General features: G+C 43.4%; 4 protein-coding genes and 2 long non-coding RNA genes across 14 annotated transcripts in view; 4 read left to right on the forward strand and 2 right to left on the reverse strand.

The window, feature by feature from the left end:
• The window catches only part of LOC113657104, a 22,571-nt gene extending 21,836 nt beyond the window's left edge, over positions 1-735 (forward strand). For all 4 annotated transcript variants that reach the window (XR_007140547.1, XM_047813343.1, XM_047813351.1 and 1 more), the window contains one exon: positions 176-735. Coding sequence is in view for 3 of the 4 variants with exons in the window: in XM_047813343.1 (XP_047669299.1) it covers positions 176-456 (281 nt within the window). In the remaining variant the exon portion in view is untranslated. The remainder of the gene's footprint in view (positions 1-175) is intronic.
• On the reverse strand, positions 572-1,779 carry LOC113657108. The gene is made up of 2 exons (XR_007140889.1): positions 1,562-1,779; positions 572-1,407 (listed from the first exon to the last, which is right to left on the reverse strand). It is a non-coding gene; the product is annotated as an uncharacterized LOC113657108 (long non-coding RNA).
• Positions 1,764-7,202, forward strand: iba57 (iron-sulfur cluster assembly factor IBA57). Of its 4 annotated transcripts, none has more exons than XR_007140663.1 (4): positions 1,764-2,091; positions 3,916-4,277; positions 4,434-4,895; positions 5,812-7,202. XR_007140663.1 is itself a non-coding variant. In XM_027168654.2 (3 exons), exons 1-3 carry the CDS (start codon positions 1,778-1,780, stop codon positions 4,826-4,828), a joined length of 1,071 nt encoding a protein of 356 aa, XP_027024455.2. In that variant the 5' UTR covers positions 1,765-1,777; the 3' UTR covers positions 4,829-5,370. The 4 variants fall into 4 exon arrangements, 1 of the variants encoding a protein (XP_027024455.2); XR_007140665.1 differs by having other exon boundaries at positions 5,815-7,202; XR_007140667.1 differs by having other exon boundaries at positions 6,961-7,202.
• On the reverse strand, positions 5,630-9,026 carry jmjd4 (jumonji domain containing 4). The gene is made up of 6 exons (XM_027168649.2): positions 8,481-9,026; positions 8,232-8,397; positions 7,767-7,892; positions 7,304-7,571; positions 6,954-7,100; positions 5,630-6,063 (listed from the first exon to the last, which is right to left on the reverse strand). The coding sequence occupies exons 1-6, from the start codon at positions 8,731-8,733 to the stop codon at positions 5,764-5,766; spliced, it is 1,260 nt and encodes a 419-aa protein (XP_027024450.1). The 5' UTR covers positions 8,734-9,026; the 3' UTR covers positions 5,630-5,763.
• A 169-nt stretch (positions 9,027-9,195) lies between these two features.
• Positions 9,196-16,898, forward strand: snap47 (synaptosome associated protein 47). Of its 3 annotated transcripts, XM_027168651.2 has the most exons (7): positions 9,196-9,468; positions 10,144-10,223; positions 12,780-13,463; positions 13,663-14,168; positions 14,607-14,722; positions 15,895-16,089; positions 16,360-16,898. In XM_027168651.2, the coding sequence occupies exons 3-6, from the start codon at positions 12,976-12,978 to the stop codon at positions 16,039-16,041; spliced, it is 1,257 nt and encodes a 418-aa protein (XP_027024452.2). In that variant the 5' UTR covers positions 9,196-9,468; positions 10,144-10,223; positions 12,780-12,975; the 3' UTR covers positions 16,042-16,089; positions 16,360-16,898. The 3 variants fall into 3 exon arrangements, with proteins under 3 accessions (XP_027024452.2, XP_027024451.2, XP_027024454.2); XM_027168650.2 differs by having other exon boundaries at positions 15,895-16,898; XM_027168653.2 differs by lacking the exon at positions 10,144-10,223 and having other exon boundaries at positions 15,895-16,898.
• Positions 11,713-16,898, forward strand: LOC125141486. The gene is made up of 2 exons (XR_007140875.1): positions 11,713-12,769; positions 16,325-16,898. It is a non-coding gene; the product is annotated as an uncharacterized LOC125141486 (long non-coding RNA).
• Positions 16,899-17,717: the final 819 nt, after the last annotated feature.

Here is a 17,717-nt window from a genome sequence, read left to right on the forward strand (position 1 = left end):
CAAAATGCTAATGGAATAAGAACATTAAGATTAAACATATACACCAATGATTTACTATATTTCTAATTCCTAGTTTACCGTCAATCTACAATTTAGTACACAGTCTATAATTCAATCTAAAGTTCTAAAGCACTGACCCAAACTCAGTTATTCTCATGTTCTGATCTTATTGCAGGAATAAAACATAACACTGAAACCAAGAATTCTGGACTGTCTGACTGTCACAAATATTACAAGGACGGTTTTGACAGACTTGTAGATGAATACAGCAGGAAGAGGCTGATCGACCAAAACCAAACAGATCGCCTGATGCAGTGGGTGAAAGAAGAGAGATATTTAGACATTTATTTATCTGCAGTGGAGTATAAAGAAATTAAAGGAGCTATAAAAGATAAAGCCGTAAACAGAAGAAACAAAGACAACATGAGGCCAAATTATCAGCATGATGAGCTGTAATGTTCACGTCAGTGTTAAGATCAGTGTTTGACTGAAAAAGAAACAAAAAAAATCTCTACATTTAGTGACAATACATTAATGATAACTTTTCTTAAATATTTTATTCTTGCATAAATGTTAATAAATAAAACATTCTACAAGCTTTCAAAAGATGTTTTTTTGTGTTCCATTAGAGCATCATGAAGTCATTCATAGTGTTATGAATCAATGCTCTGTTTATACTCTGCATGTTAGTAATGTCTCTCAATTTATAATAAACGTGCCATGTTTGTGATTAAAGTCTAAGCTTCTGTCTTCTTCTTTATTACTTTATTTAGTAGATTTACAATATGTCCTAGTTTTGACGGAACCTCGACCATGTCCTTAATGAAACCGAGGTCAAGTGCCATCCGCTTGTCACACTATTGCTAAGTGCACACTGGGTATAGAAAGACTCTGAGATCAACCCATTGACCAGAGCAGGTGATCTGGATGTAGGCAGGAAGTCTGGATTTGTCCCTCCACTGTATGCAGGGTTGATGTACCTCTAAAGCATGGGACTTTCTTACTCTTCTGCCAGTAAGAATGTGGCCTTCATGTAAATCCATTGAAGTTGAGTTCAGTTGGACGTCCCGTATGGGCTGGTGAGGATCTGTGACTCAAAAACAAGTGTGTGGTCCAAAGCTGGAGTCTTGAGAGAGTACAGTGTACAGAGACATCTCAACCATTTCAGAAAGTCTAGAAACAAGTCATCAGATCCCGTCTTAACTCTGCCGCTGCACAGCAATAGCTGCTACTGACTGTATACTCAGGTCATGTTCACATCAATCATCAGAATGAAACATTAAGAAACATGTTTTTTATTCTTTCTTTCTTTCTTCTTTTCTTTTCTTCTTCCTTTATTATTCAAAACACACCGATCCCGATGTGGATCCCGTGCTGCTCTCACTGGACCCGAGTTTGGTCCTGTTTCTGTGAAAAAAGAGATTTCATGTATAAAGTAGTCACATTCATGCTATTTGTACTGTACCTAATTTTTTGGCCCATAACTGACACACGGTTTAGTACAGCAGACGAGGCAAGAGTTTACAAGAGCAGTCACAGGTTCAGGAGAAAAAATGGTTACCATCAGTGTAAATAATATCACCATAAATCGTTATGGTGATTTTATTTCCCTTTGCCTACATTGACGCTGATGCATTAAGAGGAGTGTGGGTCCCCTGTACCAAGATGGCGGCTCTATTGACGCATTCGTTCCAATGTTACTGCCGTAGCCATGGCGACATCTAGTGTACATATCTATGACTGCTCATCAGGAGTGTTGCGCATGCGCAGTGTGTGTATGTGTGTTTCCGTGTCAGTCTCAGCGGTGTTTATGAACATGGCGACGTTATTGCGCGGTGTTCTTCGGGTGTCACGCAGCGCGCGCGCACACAGCAGTGTTATTAGGCGCTATGGCACAGGAGAGATGTTATGGACATGTCACACACTCACACACAGGGATCTGATCAAAGTCCACGGTCAGGACACACACTCCTACCTGCAGGGTCTCATCACTAATGATATCAGCGCTCTGGAGGACAGCGGACACACTGCTCTGTACACACACCTGCTCAGCGTGCAGGGGAGAACCCTGTATGACGTCATGCTCTACAGGTGAGAGCTACACTAACAGCTGATGGTTTAGAATCAGTAACTTGTTCCACTGCTTCCTTGTTCTGTAGTTACAGCTCCTTCACAGGTATGAGGACTTCATGAGGCTTCGTAACTGTCAGAGGGACAGAGAAGTTTCTCAGTAACATGACACGCTTAGAGAGGGGGGGGGGGTGATTGTTTATAGCTTCTGTAAGGTGGGTAAAGAAAAAGCTCTGCCTTGTTTACACTACAGAAGTAATTAGAAACGGATAAAAAGTATGATGTTCTTTAATACAGAAAAAAATGCTGTGGTGATGAGATCCAAACTTTTACCCCTGTTTTATCACACACACACACACACACTTACTCATACTCACACACACACTTACTCACACACACACATACACACACACACACACACACTTACTCATACTCACACACACACTTACTCACACACACACACACACACACACTTACTCATACTCACTCACACACTTACTCACACACACACTTACTCACACACACACACACACACACACTCCACACACACTTACATGCTCACACACACACACTTACACACACACACACACTTACTCACACACTTACACACACACACAAACACTCCATGCACACTTACTTGCTCACACACACACAACACACACTTACTCACACACACAACACACACACACACACGCACACACACACACTCACACACACTCACACACACACACAAAACTCACACACACACACTCCACACACACTCACTTGCTCACACACACACCACACACACACACTTACTCACACACTTACACACACACTTTTCCTAATCTGAATAAACCAGCGAAGTAAGCGAGGGTGAAGAGGAGAGATAATGAAGATAATAAGCTCATCCTGCTCAGTTTAACCATAATGAGGGGAACATTTCTGCAACCGCACTACAGTGTATACAGGACTGGTTTGTTTTCCTTTATCAAGTCAAGTCGAGTAGCTTTTATTGTCATTACAACCATATATAGCTGTTACAGTACACAGTGACATGACACAACGTTTCGTCTATAAGGACTTAGTTATGTGTCCTAGATACATAACGTGTATCTGTGTAACCTGTTGAAGACAGTGCAGGACAAGACAAACAAGACAGTGCAGGACAGTACGGGACAAAAAGACAGTGCAAACAAAAAATACAAGACAATACACAAAAACAGTGCCAATGTAAATACTGTATGTGCAGAAATACTGGAACGAACGCAGTATTATAGCAGCAGCAGTTACATGTGATAATGTAAAGTATTGTGCGAAACAGCAAACGGCCGAAATGTGAGACAGTATGTACAAAGAGCATGTGTGTAAGACAGCATGTAAACAGTTTGATAGATGTATGAAGTGTGTTTTGTTCTTTTTATACCACAGCGGTTACATTTTTATTAACACCAGAACAGGCGTCATACTTTTGTTATCTGTTTTTAATTGCATCCCTTCATCTGTACAGTTCCTGTTGTCACTCACGATGTTATAGCGGCTGTAAATGCCTCGGTCTCTCTTTATTCTGTCTCAGGTTAATGAGAGAAAAATAAATTTCAGTTCGTCATGTTACTGAGAAAGTCATTTCTGTCCTGAAGGAAAGTTCCAGCTTAACTTCCTGTTGTTTAAATGTCTTTATGTGGAGTATGTGCTGTAAACACCCCTGTGTGTGAGCTGACAGAGCGGTGGGGTAATATCTAATACGCTTCCCCGTGTACCTCATACGCTTGCCGTGTTTTGTCCTCGATCCTCGAATCTTACTAATTAGTAGTAAAAGTGGTTTAGTGTGACGGACTAATTGTGTAAATCATGTTTGCTCATTAGTCTGAAGGACAGCAGCTATGGCCTGAGCTGTGTCCTCCTCGAGTGCGACAGCTCTGTGGTAAACTCCATCACACGCCACCTGAAGATGTACAAGATCCGCCGTAAAGTGTCGGTGGAGGTGTGTCCGGATCTGTCGCTGTGGGCGTTATTGGGACTGAACACACACCATGCTGAGGGGTCACAACCAGAACCTGAGCCCGAGCTGAGGAAGAAAGATGGGGTGGTTGCAATGGTCCAAGATCCCAGAACCTCTCTGATGGGCTGGAGACTGATAACCAGGAACCAGGAGAAACCCTCAGAAATAATCACTGCGTGTAACCATGGCAACACTGAGGACTATCATCGCCATCGCTACAAGATCGGTACACCCTGTGTGTTAATGTATAATGAGAATAACAGTGTAGAAATGTAACATATGTAATGACCGCCGAGTGATTTGTGATAGCATGTGACCAGCGTGGTGTGTTATGACCTTCTGAGTGTTAAGGTGTCGTAAAGATGTGTGCTGATGTTTGCAGGTGTGCCCGAGGGTGTACAGGACCTCCCTCCAGGTGAAGCTCTGCCTCTGGAGTCCAACCTTGTCTTTCTGAATGGGATTAGCTTCTCTAAAGGCTGCTACATCGGACAGGAGCTCACGGCTCGCACACACTACACGGGCGTGGTCCGTAAACGCCTCATGCCTCTCAGCCTCTCTGTACCTGTGGAGAACCTGCCGATGGGGGGCGCAATTGAGGCATCACAGGGGAAAGTGGCAGGGAAACTAAGGTCTGGGGTCGGGGAGCTCGGGCTGGGCCTCGTTCGGCTCAGTCACGCCAAAGAGAAGCTCACGGTGTCATCCACTCAGGGGGAAGGAGTAACAGTCACAGCGTCAGTGCCAGACTGGTGGCCCAAGGACATGAAGGACAAACTGTAAACATTAATGCAGTCAACATGAATAGCCACGAAGATAACAGACGAGCCGCTGAACAGATTCTATTATGGTGCTAAAAATAACATTTTCTATTTCTAATTTTCTAAATTTGATGATGCTGGACTGACAACCGGACTGTTGGGAACAGATCAGACCCGGTTATGGATCAGATACACGTTTAGTACCAGGTTTAAATATCAGAAACGTCCTCTGTCAGTTCTGTGACTAGACTGGGTTTAGTTAGAGCTGGACACAGATTAAAAGCAGCACATATTAAAAAAAAAAAACAACAAAGTTTAGAATTAGAACCTGATGTCAGGTTCAGGACCGGATCAGAATCAGAATCAGGTTTATTGGCTGTGTGTTGACACACACAAGGAATTGGGTTCGCTCTTGTGACTCTCAGAAGGATCTAGAACATATTAACACCATCATTAACACCTCCACACTACAGATGAGTAAATACATCAGATCACTTCTGAATGTCCTGTTCGATGTCCTAATGTTAAATCTGTTTATCCCAATAAAACGAGTGACGTCATCTGCGGCTGAGGCTTCCTGTTCACGTTGATTATAACGAAACAAACCCACAGTTCGGCTAAATGATGGTGAAATATGACACATTATTAGATGTTAGAGATGACTAACATAGCTGGACTTTATTTTCTCACTGAAACGTTTGTGCTACTCAGGTGCTGATACTTTAAGTGTGAAGTTTATTACGTGTTGAATATTAAAGTTTCTATATTAAAGTAAGTTTGTTGTGCTCTTGAGCGAGACTCATTTCTAAACACAGTTTGTTTGTTATTATAAATAGCGTTTATTCGTTACTTTAGCAGGAACTCAGGAGTCACTAATGTTTCCATAGTAACACTGAAACTCAGATGTTTAGGATGTTCCTCCACTCCAGTAACCTACAGCATGAGGATGCTCAGTGTTCAGTATGCAGTGTTGTATTTGCTGATGGTGTCTCTGATCTCCTGCAGCAGCTCCTCCAGGTTAATCCCCGGAGCCGACGCCAACACTCGCTTAAAATCCTCGTTGCTGAGCATGTTCTCTAAGACGTGAGCCACCCTCTGAAGGTCAAAGGTCACATGGTGAGGCCCAAGAGCACTAAGTGTCTCTGACAACGTGTTTTCATGACGAGAGGACAAGAAGGAGATACGGTGATTAGCGATGGTTTTGAGGAAGGTGACGAATTCAGCGTAGTCAATCCCTGTACATGACTTCATCATCACCTGGGACACGAGAACAGCGTTAAAATGATCGTCTATTAATAACACAGAACTGTCTGAAGTGATGTCATCCATGTCCTCACTGTTACATGATGATTGTGTATCGTAACTGTCCTCACTGTTACATGATGATGATGATGATGATGATTGTGTATCGTATCGTAACTGTGCTCATTGTTACATGATGATGATGATTGTGTATCGTATCGTAACTGTCCTCACTGTTACATGATGATGATGATGATGATTTGTGTATCGTAACTGTCCTCACTGTTACATGATGATGATGATGATGATGATGATTTGTGTATCGTAACTGTCCTCACTGTTAACTGATGATGATGATTGTGTATCGTATCGTAACTGTCCTCACTGTTACATGATGATGATGATGATGATTGTGTATCGTAACTGTCCTCACTGTTACATGATGATGATGATTGTGTATCATATCTGTCCTCACTGTTACATGATGATGATGATTGTGTATCGTATCTGTCCTCACTGTTACATGATGATGATGATGATGATTGTGTATCGTAACTGTCCTCACTGTTACATGATGATGATGATTGTGTATCATATCTGTCCTCACTGTTACATGATGATGATGATTGTGTATCGTATCTGTCCTCACTGTTACATGATGATGATGATTGTGTATCGTATCTGTCCTCACTGTTACATGATGATGATGATGATGATGATGATTGTGTATCGTATCATAACTGTCCTCACTGTTACATGATGATGATGATGATGATGGTGATGATTGTGTATCATAACTGTCTTCACTGTTACATGATGATGGTGATGATTGTGTATCATAACTGTCCACACTGTTACATGATGATGATGATTGTGTATCGTATCGTAACTGTGCTCATTGTTACCTGACAGTGATGGTCCCAGGAATCCATGGTGTCCCTCCACTCGTGGATCTCCTTCTGTATAGATGACAGCTCCCCCTGCAGGAAGTCCCACACTACATCCACATTACAGCCATTCAGCCAGTTATGGTTAATGGAGATTGTGTCCTCCTAACACACAAACACACACATACACACAAATACAAATATTTGCTGTAATTATTCAGTTTATTTACTGAAAATTAATAAATTCTTGTGTGTATTATATTTCTATATACAATTTCAATTCATTAATTAAATGATATAAATGAATTGAAGTGGCTAAAAGTCTTAGAGGTGAATAGTATCGGTCTGGAACCCCAGCGGGACCTCACCAGGTTGTAGACTTGATGATGCCAGCCGCTGGGGACGAACAGGATCTCGCCAGCCTCCTGAATCACCTCCAGGGGGCGACATGCCTCACTGAATCGTGGGAAATGACGCTGATCCTGCAGGGCAGGGGATGTGACATCGAAGGCCAGGTTTCCACAGCAGTCTCTCAGGAACTCCTCCTGCCCTGGTGGATACAGCAGCCATTTCTTGCGGCCGCAGATGTTCGCTGACCAGCTATAGGAACGGAACACGTCGGCATGGAACGGCGTCCTGTGGAAAATTACTACAATTATTATTTATTCTTTTTTTTTTTAATGATAAATCTGGGAGTCAAAGATACCAATGATATCAGTGATGTCATTAACGTGATTGTTATTAAGGACACTGAAGGTGACATTATTGTTATTAACGATATGCTGCTTATGTTTGTGTGATGACGACGTGATCATGATGTTTAACTCTTACCAGGATCCTTTAGGTCCCATGTAGACGAAGCGATAGTCATCTGCATCCAGCGTGTCCCAGTATTCGTTCAGCCAATCAGAGGAGAAGTAGATGGGCGTGGTGTAGGTGTGGTGCTCTGGAAACATCCTGCAATAAACACGAGAGTTTAACATGAGGGCACAGTTGAAGACACACCCACTCATATTTCATCATACAATGCCTCAGTGCCACACCCACATTTCAACAAATATATATATATATATATACAGTCAAAGTCACAGCACACCCACCAGTACCGTATATGGCTGTGATGACACGCCCACATTTCCCTATATGGCAACATGGACACTCCCATATATTAATGTCTCATTCTCGTTCTCTACCCTTCAGACCACACGCAATCATTCGCTCTCATTTGCACAGATTCTCATTAACGTCCACTCGGAGCTGTGTGTGTATGTGCTGGCTCACATTGTGTGTGTGTACCTGTGCATGTGCCAGTCCTTTAGGTAAAGACAACCTTTAGGTGAAGAATGTCCATTTTGGATGTAGTCTCTCCAGTAGGAGAGGAAATCTCTGAAGCTCATGGTGTGTTTGGGGTTGGAGTTGTACTCTTTGGTGTTGCAGTCTGCCACCGGTACCAGTGTGTCATCTGTGAACACAGTACAACAGTGTTAGACGGGTGTGTTTTTCCTCTGACACACACACCCACACAGTACAATACTAACCACTCACCAAACTCCTGCAGGAGCGTGTGGAAGTCAGGCTTGCCGTCGTGTCCGACCCAGCGGCTCCTGCTGCTCCAGTTCTGGGTGAAGTAGGACGAGAACATACATGGCCGGTTGGGCAGAAGGTATCTGCTGAAGAACTGGCTGTAGGGGATTTCTGTCTGGATGTAGTGCAGAAAGTGTGATGGCTGCAGCTCACTACATGGCTGACGGCCCACCTTAATCAGGCTGCTGCATGCACCTAACGTCTCTCTGTCCATGGCATGGCACTAAAGTGATTATAACCCTATTATTACTCAGTTATAACCTCTATAACACCCCCAGCGTCTGTATATCAAACCAACTCATGTTTACACCATTACAGCAGCTAATCTTTTTGCTTTTTGTGTTGAATATCAGCTTTAACACCGATGTACAACTCACAAAATAACAATAAAACAGTTTAAAATCTACCTTTACTGTGTTAAAGTGAAAATAATCCGACTTTTCTACCTTAGTTTCATCTAATCATGTACTGTGCGCTATGGGGGAAGAAAATCAACGACGTACAACAAATTTACACACAAATAAACATGGAGCGATTTGTAAAAGAGACATAAATATAAAATTTAGCTTTATTGTTACTATATATACCAGTCTAATATAAATACATAGTACCGTCGTATAAATTATGTCTCTAAACACAGATGTTTATTTCATTTATGCGGAACTATTTGTCCTGGTGCTCGTTTCCAGGGCGGTGTACCGGCGCCCTCAATGTAAACAATCATTTTTAAAGCTCCACGTAACTAACCCGAAATAAACAGTATTTAGTCAAAGGTTTCTACTGTGGGAATTTAAAGCAGGAGGAAACTAAGAAAGGTCCTTACATGATCTAATGTTTTATTTACGATGTTCAAGGAAGCGTTTCCGTTTCCGTGTTTGTGTTTGTGTGGAGTTTAAAGATGTCATAATTCACACACAAGCAGTCCGACTGGGACTAAGGCGTCACAACCGTGAGTAAATTATATATACAGTATATATACTGACTGGCTGTGTTTATCATGGTTATAGATGGATGTTGAGAGAGAGGGGGGACACAAAGGGAGAGAGAGACAGAGAGACAGAGGGAGAGATACAGTACAGACAGAGAGAGAGAGAGACAGACAGACAGAGAGAGAGAGAGAGATACAGTACAGAGAGAGAAAGAGAGAGAGACAGAGAGAGAGCTAGACAGAGAGATACAGAGAAAGAAAGAGAGAGAGAGACAGACAGGTAGAAAGAGAGATACAGAGAGAGAGAGATGCAGAGAGAGAGAGACAGACACAGAGAGAGAGAGAGAGAGAGAGAGAGAGAGAGATACAGTACAAAAAGAGAGAGACACAGAGAGAGAGAGAGAGAGATAGAGAGAGATACAGAGAGATAGAAAGAGAGAGACAGAGAGAGAGAGACAGAGAGAGATACAGAGAGAGATACAGAGAGAGAGAGAGACAGACAGACAGAGAGAGAGAGAGATACAGACAGAGAGAGAGAGAGAGAGAGAGAGACAGATTAAAGTCTGTGTATAAAACATGATTAAATCAGGACATGGTGCTAAAGACACAAGCTTTACTCTATGTTTGTATACAGAATTATAAATGTAGAACACATCAGCTGAAGGACTCATGACTTGTGTCCGGTGTTTGTTTTAGGTCCTTAATCATCATCATCATCATCATCATCATCATCGTCATCAGTCTGGTGCTGTGTGTCAGTGTCAGCAGTCTGAAAGGTCCTCTCACCTATTACACTAATTATTCTACATTTCTCTTCTTCCTCTCTTCAGGGGCTTTGTTTATTTAAAGGGCTGATGTAGACTCTCTCTCTCTCTCTCTCTCTCTCTCTCTCTCTCTCTCTCTCTCTCTCTCTCTCTCTCGTGTACATAAATAGAATCCGGAAGAGAATCGCTGGACTCGAGGGAAAAGAAAACATATAATATCAAACCTGTACTTAACCGTACTTACTTACTGCCCCTTTAATGTCTACAACATTTACACCCAGATCAAGCCTTCTCTTAAACTGCGGCCATGAAAGCATCACTAGTCTACTCATATGATCAGAAACGCACTGGTGTAGTCTATGTGATACGCAGGTATACGCCGTATACCCACTAGGAAAGGCCAAGGATTTCCGTATACCCACTTAAAAAGCGTGAGGATACGTAACAATATCGTTTTGTGACAGAACTTTCAGTCATAAATTCACCCCGCACTGTGTTGCGAACGCAGACTGTGGTTGCGATTGCGAATCACTGACGTTTTTGGACCATTGGGGCTTCCGTGGCCTGTGACCTGATCTGACGTCACCTACCGAGGAGGAAAATCAGTTGCTTGGTGGTGTTTTTTGGTGCAAATTTGAAATTAACTAACTAATGTAAAAGAAGATCTGAAACGAAAGCAGACCCAAACTGCACTCTGAGTGTTTTCGGAAGCCTGCGCCTAAAGCTACAGCAGCTTCGGGTGACATTTCACCCACAGCACAAGCACAAATGTATTTGGAAAGCTTTATAAACTATCAGTTCATTCAGTTCATAATATTCTGCAATGAAAGAGTGTTGGTGATAAAACTGAACAAATGTTTATTGTTCACTCTTAAATGTACATTGAAAATTGACAGCTGATAAAACCTGTGCTCCAGGTCCCATATTCATATACTGTAACATTTAAAGCTAAATGTAGCTCTTAAAGGTATAAAGTTCACCCAAAAATGAAAATTATGAGAGAGATTTCTTCACCCTCAATTTGTTCCAAAACTGTATGAGTTTCTTTCTTCTGTTTAACACAATAGATGATATTTTGAAAAATGTTGGTAATCAGACAGTTTCATAGTCTATACTTTTTTCCTACTGTGAAAGTCAATGGGTGCTGTCAACTGTCTGATTTTCATTTTTGGGTGAACTATACCTTTAAGAGCTACTCACTCACTCACTCATTCATTTTCTACCGCTTATCCGAACTTCTCGGGTCACAGGGAGCCTGTGCCTATCTCAGGCGTCATCGGGCATCGAGGCAGGATACACCCTGGACGGAGTGCCAACCCATCGCAGGGCACACACACACTCTCATTCACTCACACACACACACTACGGACAATTTTCCAGAGATGCCAATCAACCTATCATGCATGTCTTTGGACCGGGGGAGGAAACCGGAGTACCCGGAGGAAACCCCCGAGGCATGGGGAGAACATGCAAACTCTACACACACAAGGCGGAGGCGGGAATCGAACCCCCGACCCTGGAGGTGTGAGGCGAACATGCTAACCACTAAGCCACCGTGCCATGAGGCTGGCAGGTGGGGAAAAAAATCACAGTCTACTCACTACAAAAAACTAGACTACACCACTGCAGAAACGCTAAGCTCCACCCACATTAGCTGTCACATGGTATATACTGAGACACTCTGTTGTTGACGGACATCAATTTCCTTCATCAACCTTCTAAACCAAACCCACTATAGCAGAAACGATCTGCATCACTGCAGAGGTTCTGATTGGAACCCTTTATGACGTCTCAGAGAGATTCTAGGTGTCCTCGAAGGTTCTACTTTTTCTATACAGGAACCTTTCTGTGGTTGGTTCTAGACATTAGTAGTAAGGGTTCCCCAAGACACACCAGCTGAAGAACCCCATACCTTTTTGAGGGGTCCCAGAGAGAACCTTTTATTTGGGCAGTCCTTATAATAGGTTCTACTAGGGAACCTTTCTGAAATGGAATCCCTGTGCTGTAGGTTACTCCAGGCACAAGCTGAAGAACCAGTATGGAGACAAAAATATTCTTTTAATATTCTGTTAAACATGGCCCAAAACTTGGTGGTATAATTTTTGAGAACAAAGCTCTTTATTGTCTGGTGTTCTGAAAGATTCTTTGTACAATTACTGGTTCTAGCGCAGTTTAGAATAGAATAGGATAGAACGTGGCACAGAAGCCTTTATTATCGCCACATGTACATTACAGCACAGTGGAATTCTTTTCTACACATACCACAACTGAGGAGGTTGGGGTCAAAGTGCAGGGGCAGCTATGATACAGCACCCCTGGAGCGGGGTTGAGGGCCTTGCTCAAGGGCCCAGCAGTGGCAGCTTGGCTGTGCGGGGGCTTGAACCCCGATCCTTCACCCAGAGCCTTAACCAGTTGAGCCAGCACTGTTTAGGGGTTCACTTTACTCAGAACACTTTACCAATGGGGATCTTTTTGTTTTAGGGTTTTTGAGACACGTTTCTGGAGACGCAAATTGAAGTGTGTGTGTGTGTGTGTGTGTGTGTGTGTGTGTGTGTGTGGTTCTTCCAGGAAGTGGTCTGACTGTTCCTTTTGATCCTATTATTCCGGAGTATTCCTGTTATTCCGGAGTATTCGAGCTATTCCGGAGTTTTCGAGCTATTCCGGAGTATTCCTGTTATTCCGGAGTATTCGAGCTATTCCGGAGTATTCCTGTTATTCCGGAGTATTCCTGTTATTCTGGAGTGTTCCCAGTGTTTCCGGCGTGATGGATGCTCCGGTCCACAGCTGGCCATGTTCGTACTACGTTAACGGTGATAAGCGCTGGGTAAGTGGTCGTCTGACTCTGACCTCAAGTGCCGTCCGCTTCAATCCGTCGTCAGGCGGAGACAGCAGCGCAGTTCTCCTGCTCCCTCTGTCCCGTGTCACCCACATCAACACCGAGTCGTCCTGCTTCATCTTCAGTGCCGTCACCCTGCAGGAGCGAGAGGGCCAAAAGCACTGGTTCTCATCATTAAAGCCGAGCGCCGGAGCCGTGTTCCACGTCCTGCAGCACTTCTGGAAAGAGACGCTCGCCCTGCACACACACTCCACACACACTCCACTCAGTCGTGGCCAGAGACTCATCAGCATGGTGAGCAACTCCCAACACGCACTCACACACACCGGCCAGGTGCTGAGTCAGCAGGGAGAACAGTTCCACCACATGATTCACCAGCTCGACAAGATGGAGACTGACCTGGGTGTGGCCGACAGGTAACAGCAAATCAAACAATCAGCACTGTTAGCTACTCCAAGCTCCACCCACAGCTGTGCCTGATTAGTATAAAAGTACAGAGAGATGAGTCTGGTTCCTGTTTTAATAACAGCTTGTTAGTCTTCAAGATGGATTCTTTGTAAATAAAAAAGGTTCCTCAAGGGTTCTTTTGATGTTTAATGATCTGTGTGTATTCAGGTTGCTGTCGGAGCTGGAGTCTCCCGCATGGTGGCCATTCGGTAAGTTTCCCTGGAACAAGAAATGCCAACCAGAGCTGGGTAAAGCTGAAGATAAAGCTTCGCCCGCTGAAGGTGCCACTAGATCTTCTAAAGAGATCCTGAGTGTGCCGGTTGTGTTTTACCGTGGTGGTGACATCAATGCCTCCAATGTAAATTCCGGTGCTCTGGTGTTGCTGGTCTCCTCCCTGGAGGTGCGCGAGGTTAGCGGCCGGCTGGTTCATCGCTTCCACAAACAAGAAGTGGATGAGATCCGTGTGCACGGCGTTTGTGACATCAGCGTACGACAGCGCCACATCGGAAAACCAGATGTGTGTTTCAGGCTGCTCTCGGCCAAGATGGCAGAAGTGCTGTGTGTCCTCGAAGTGCAGTACAAGCAGAAGGTGGAGTTTGCCAGGGATTACTCAGGGTTCCAGGCCACGCCTAGTGATGACATCACACCAGGAAGTTTGTCGTTCTGGGGTGCAGGTACGAAAACCCTAGTCAGAGGTTAGACATGTTTAGCTTGTACATTATTATGCTGTTGTCTTTTAACTGTATCTGGATTTCAGGTCATCAATTCCTTATAAGGAAACAGTCCCATATATCGTGTTAATAATAATCTCACACCATATTGACTCTTCAGTCCTGTATGTCACTGGGCAGTGAACCTCTCTATAGTGATGGCTCCTCGAGTGTCAAAGGAAATTAACGCATTAAATGAAATCTGGAGTCTTTTAGTCTGATGTTCACAATTTGGCCACAGGGTGGCAGCAACGCTCCTGATTTCTAAACAGTGTTTCTATGACAAATCTCACATCTCAGGACCACACACACTGCAGGGGTTCTGCTTTACTCTCACACTCTCTCTCTCTCTCTCTCTGTGTGTGTGTGTGTGTGTGTGTGTGTGTGTGTGTGTGTGTGTAGGAGCGAGTTCAGACTCAGATGTTCCTGTACAGCTTCCTGCAGGAGATCTGACTCCAGTGCAGCTCCATGTTCAGCAGAACGCCGTGAGCCAGGAGGAGGCGCAGGAGCTCAAACAGGTTCATCACTCTTTCTTTTAACAGTAAAAGTACAAATCTACTCAAAACAAAGGATGAAACAACGAAAAACATCAAGAAAGAGAAATTTTTAAAAAAAAAAGGAGGGAAGAAAGTGAAGCAAACCACAAAGAGAGGGAAAAGGGGCGCAGCGTATGGGATGAAGGAGGGAAATAAAGAGAGACGAAGAAAATGGAAAAAGAAAGGAAACAGGAATCTAGAAGAAAGTAAAATAAGAGAGTAAGGACAGTTCCAGAAAAGGAATGAGAGGAAGAAAAAGAAAAGGTTTGCGAGTGGAAGAAAGAAAAGAACGATGGAGAAAGAAAACAAGCAGCAGAACGAAAGGAAAATGTACAGAAGAAAGAAAGAAGTAAAGAGAATGTAAGAAAGAAAAAAGAAAGAAAGAAAAAATGCAACGTTGGTGCAAGTGAGAAAAAGAAAGATTAAGTCAAGTGAAGAAGCTTTTATTGTCATTACAACCATATATAACTGTTACAGTACACAGTGACATGACACAACGTTTCTCCAGGATCAGGGTGCTACATAACACAGACAAATGTGTGTGATGTGTGTGTAATGTGTGTGATCTGTGTGTGTGTGTGTGTGTTTGTGTGTGTGATGTTTGTGTGTGGTGTATGTGCTATGTGTGTGTGTGTGTGTGTGTGTGTGTGTGTGTGTGTGATGTGCGTGTGTGTGTGTGTATATGTGTGTGTGTGTGTTATGTGTGTGATGTGATGTGTGTGTGTGTATATGTGTGTGTGTGTTATGTGTGTGATGTGATGTGTGTGTGTGTGTGTATATGTGTGTGTGTTATGTGTGTGATGTGTGTGTGTGTGATGTTGGTGTGACCGTGTGTGGTATGTTTGTGTGTGGTGTATGTGTGTGGTGTGATGTGATGTGTTTGTGTATGTATGTGTGTGTAATGTGTATGTGTGTGTGATATGTGTGTGTGATGTGATGTGTATGTGTGTATGTGTTATGTGTGTGTAATGTGTATGTGTGTGTGATGTGATGTGTTTGTGTGTGTGTGTGTGATGTGTGTGTATGTGTGTGTATTATGTGATGTGTGTGATGTGTGTGTATGTGTGTGTATTATGTGATGTGTTTGTGTATGTGTGTGTGTGTGTGTTATGTGTGTGTAATGTGTGTGATCTGTGTATGTGATGTGTGTGTAGATGCTGCTGCAGTTGAAGTCTCTGGCTCTGGAGGCAGACAGTGAGCTGCAGCGTCAGGACGAAGCCCTAGACGTGCTGGTGTCCTCTAGTGACCGCGGCACAGCGACCATCAGCGCACACACACGCAGGATCAGGAAGCTGCTCTGACCTTCAACACCACCACCATCATCATCACCATCATCATCAGTAACCCATGTGAGCACAGTACATCAGCTTTGAGCAGTGAGACGGACAGATGTGTCCCCACAGACTGGATTCTGTATAAAGAGAGATAGCCTGCATAACTCCCCCCCCCCCCCCCTCACACACACACACAGCTAATTCATTGTGTATGACATATTAATATATATATATTTATTTATTCTCCTGCACAAAGTGTGACCAGTACAGTAACACACAGCATGCATAAACTCTTCACTCTGTGTGTGAGTGTGTGTGTGTGTGTGTGTGTGTGTGTGTGTGTAGTTATTGTAAAACAGGAGAGAGACACTGACACACCTGACACAGGTATATTAAACACTACAACAATGAGGAATAAGGACCTGGAGCATCTAGGGATCGGGGCTGAGGGGCAGATGAAGTGTCGCTGGTGTTCGGTCCCACGAGCGAGTCTGTCATGTTCGATTCCCTCTCAGTCAGCTGCTAAAATTCAACAGCCAATCAGAGCGTTTTGAACGAATCGTCGTGATTTGCATAAACATACGCTCATGTTATCAGATATCAGGTTTCACTAGACGACTTTATTTGCACAATTCTGCTTGTATCGAAGGTTGCGGTTAAGGGGCGGAGTTTACGATGTTGTCTTTTATATTCCGTCGTGTGTTTGTTTGGGTTTGATCGAAATCCATCCAGACCCGTGTTACTCCTCTAGATTAATAAATATGTATGAGATCAGGTTACCATGGCAATTTCCTGGATGTAAAGCATCTCACTGTACTGTACATATGTATGTGTGTCACGACAATAAAGGGTGTTTCTTTTTAAATAAATACGAAAACGGTTTATTCGCCGTACGCCGTCTGTTGTGCCGTGTAGCTGATCGTAACAGACCTCTGAGTTGTCGGTATCATCGAGTGTTATAAAGATCTCTGACTGGAGAAGATGAGCTCAAAAAAAGGTTTCAGAGCAAAACCAGCAGGCTTTCCACTCAGAGGAGACTCTAATCTTCATCTTATATAGACCTCATATTATTATTATTATTATTATTATTATTATTATTATTATTATTATTATAATAATAAGAAGAATGGGGAAAACGGTCGTCTGAGCCTCTCCTCAGCTGGAACTATTGACGTCTGGAGTGGATCTGAGGAAAGCCATGAGATCAGGAGGCCAGAACACACCCAACAACCTTCTTGACCCGTTTTTGATTTTTTGGTATGACCCACGTCAAAACATTTCCCCATGGCGGAGCGGGAAACAGCGGAGTGAAGCCTCTGTAAACAACACGGAGAACGTGAGGAGGAAACCTGTCATTACAACATCCTGCTGGCACTGAGAGAGAAAACATCTGTTCACCATACTGAGAGAGAGAGGGAGAGAGAGAGAGGGAAGTAGAGAGAGAATGACATTCAGCGAGAGAGAGAGAAGAAGAGGAAATGGTGTGTGAGAGAGAGAGAGAGAGAGAATGACATTTAGAGCAAGAGTGAGAGAGAAGAGAAAATAGTCTGAGACAGACAGAGAGAGAGACGGACAGAGAGCAAGAGAGACAGATAGAGAGAGAGACAGAGAGTGAGATAGAGAGAGAGAGACAGACAGAGAGAAAGACAGAGACAAAGAGAGAGACAGACAGAGAGACCACCAAACACGCTGATTAGTTTGAT

This window comes from Tachysurus fulvidraco, chromosome 1, assembly GCF_022655615.1.
Source record: "Tachysurus fulvidraco isolate hzauxx_2018 chromosome 1, HZAU_PFXX_2.0, whole genome shotgun sequence".
In the NCBI taxonomy this organism is placed as follows: Eukaryota; Metazoa; Chordata; class Actinopteri; order Siluriformes; family Bagridae; genus Tachysurus; species Tachysurus fulvidraco.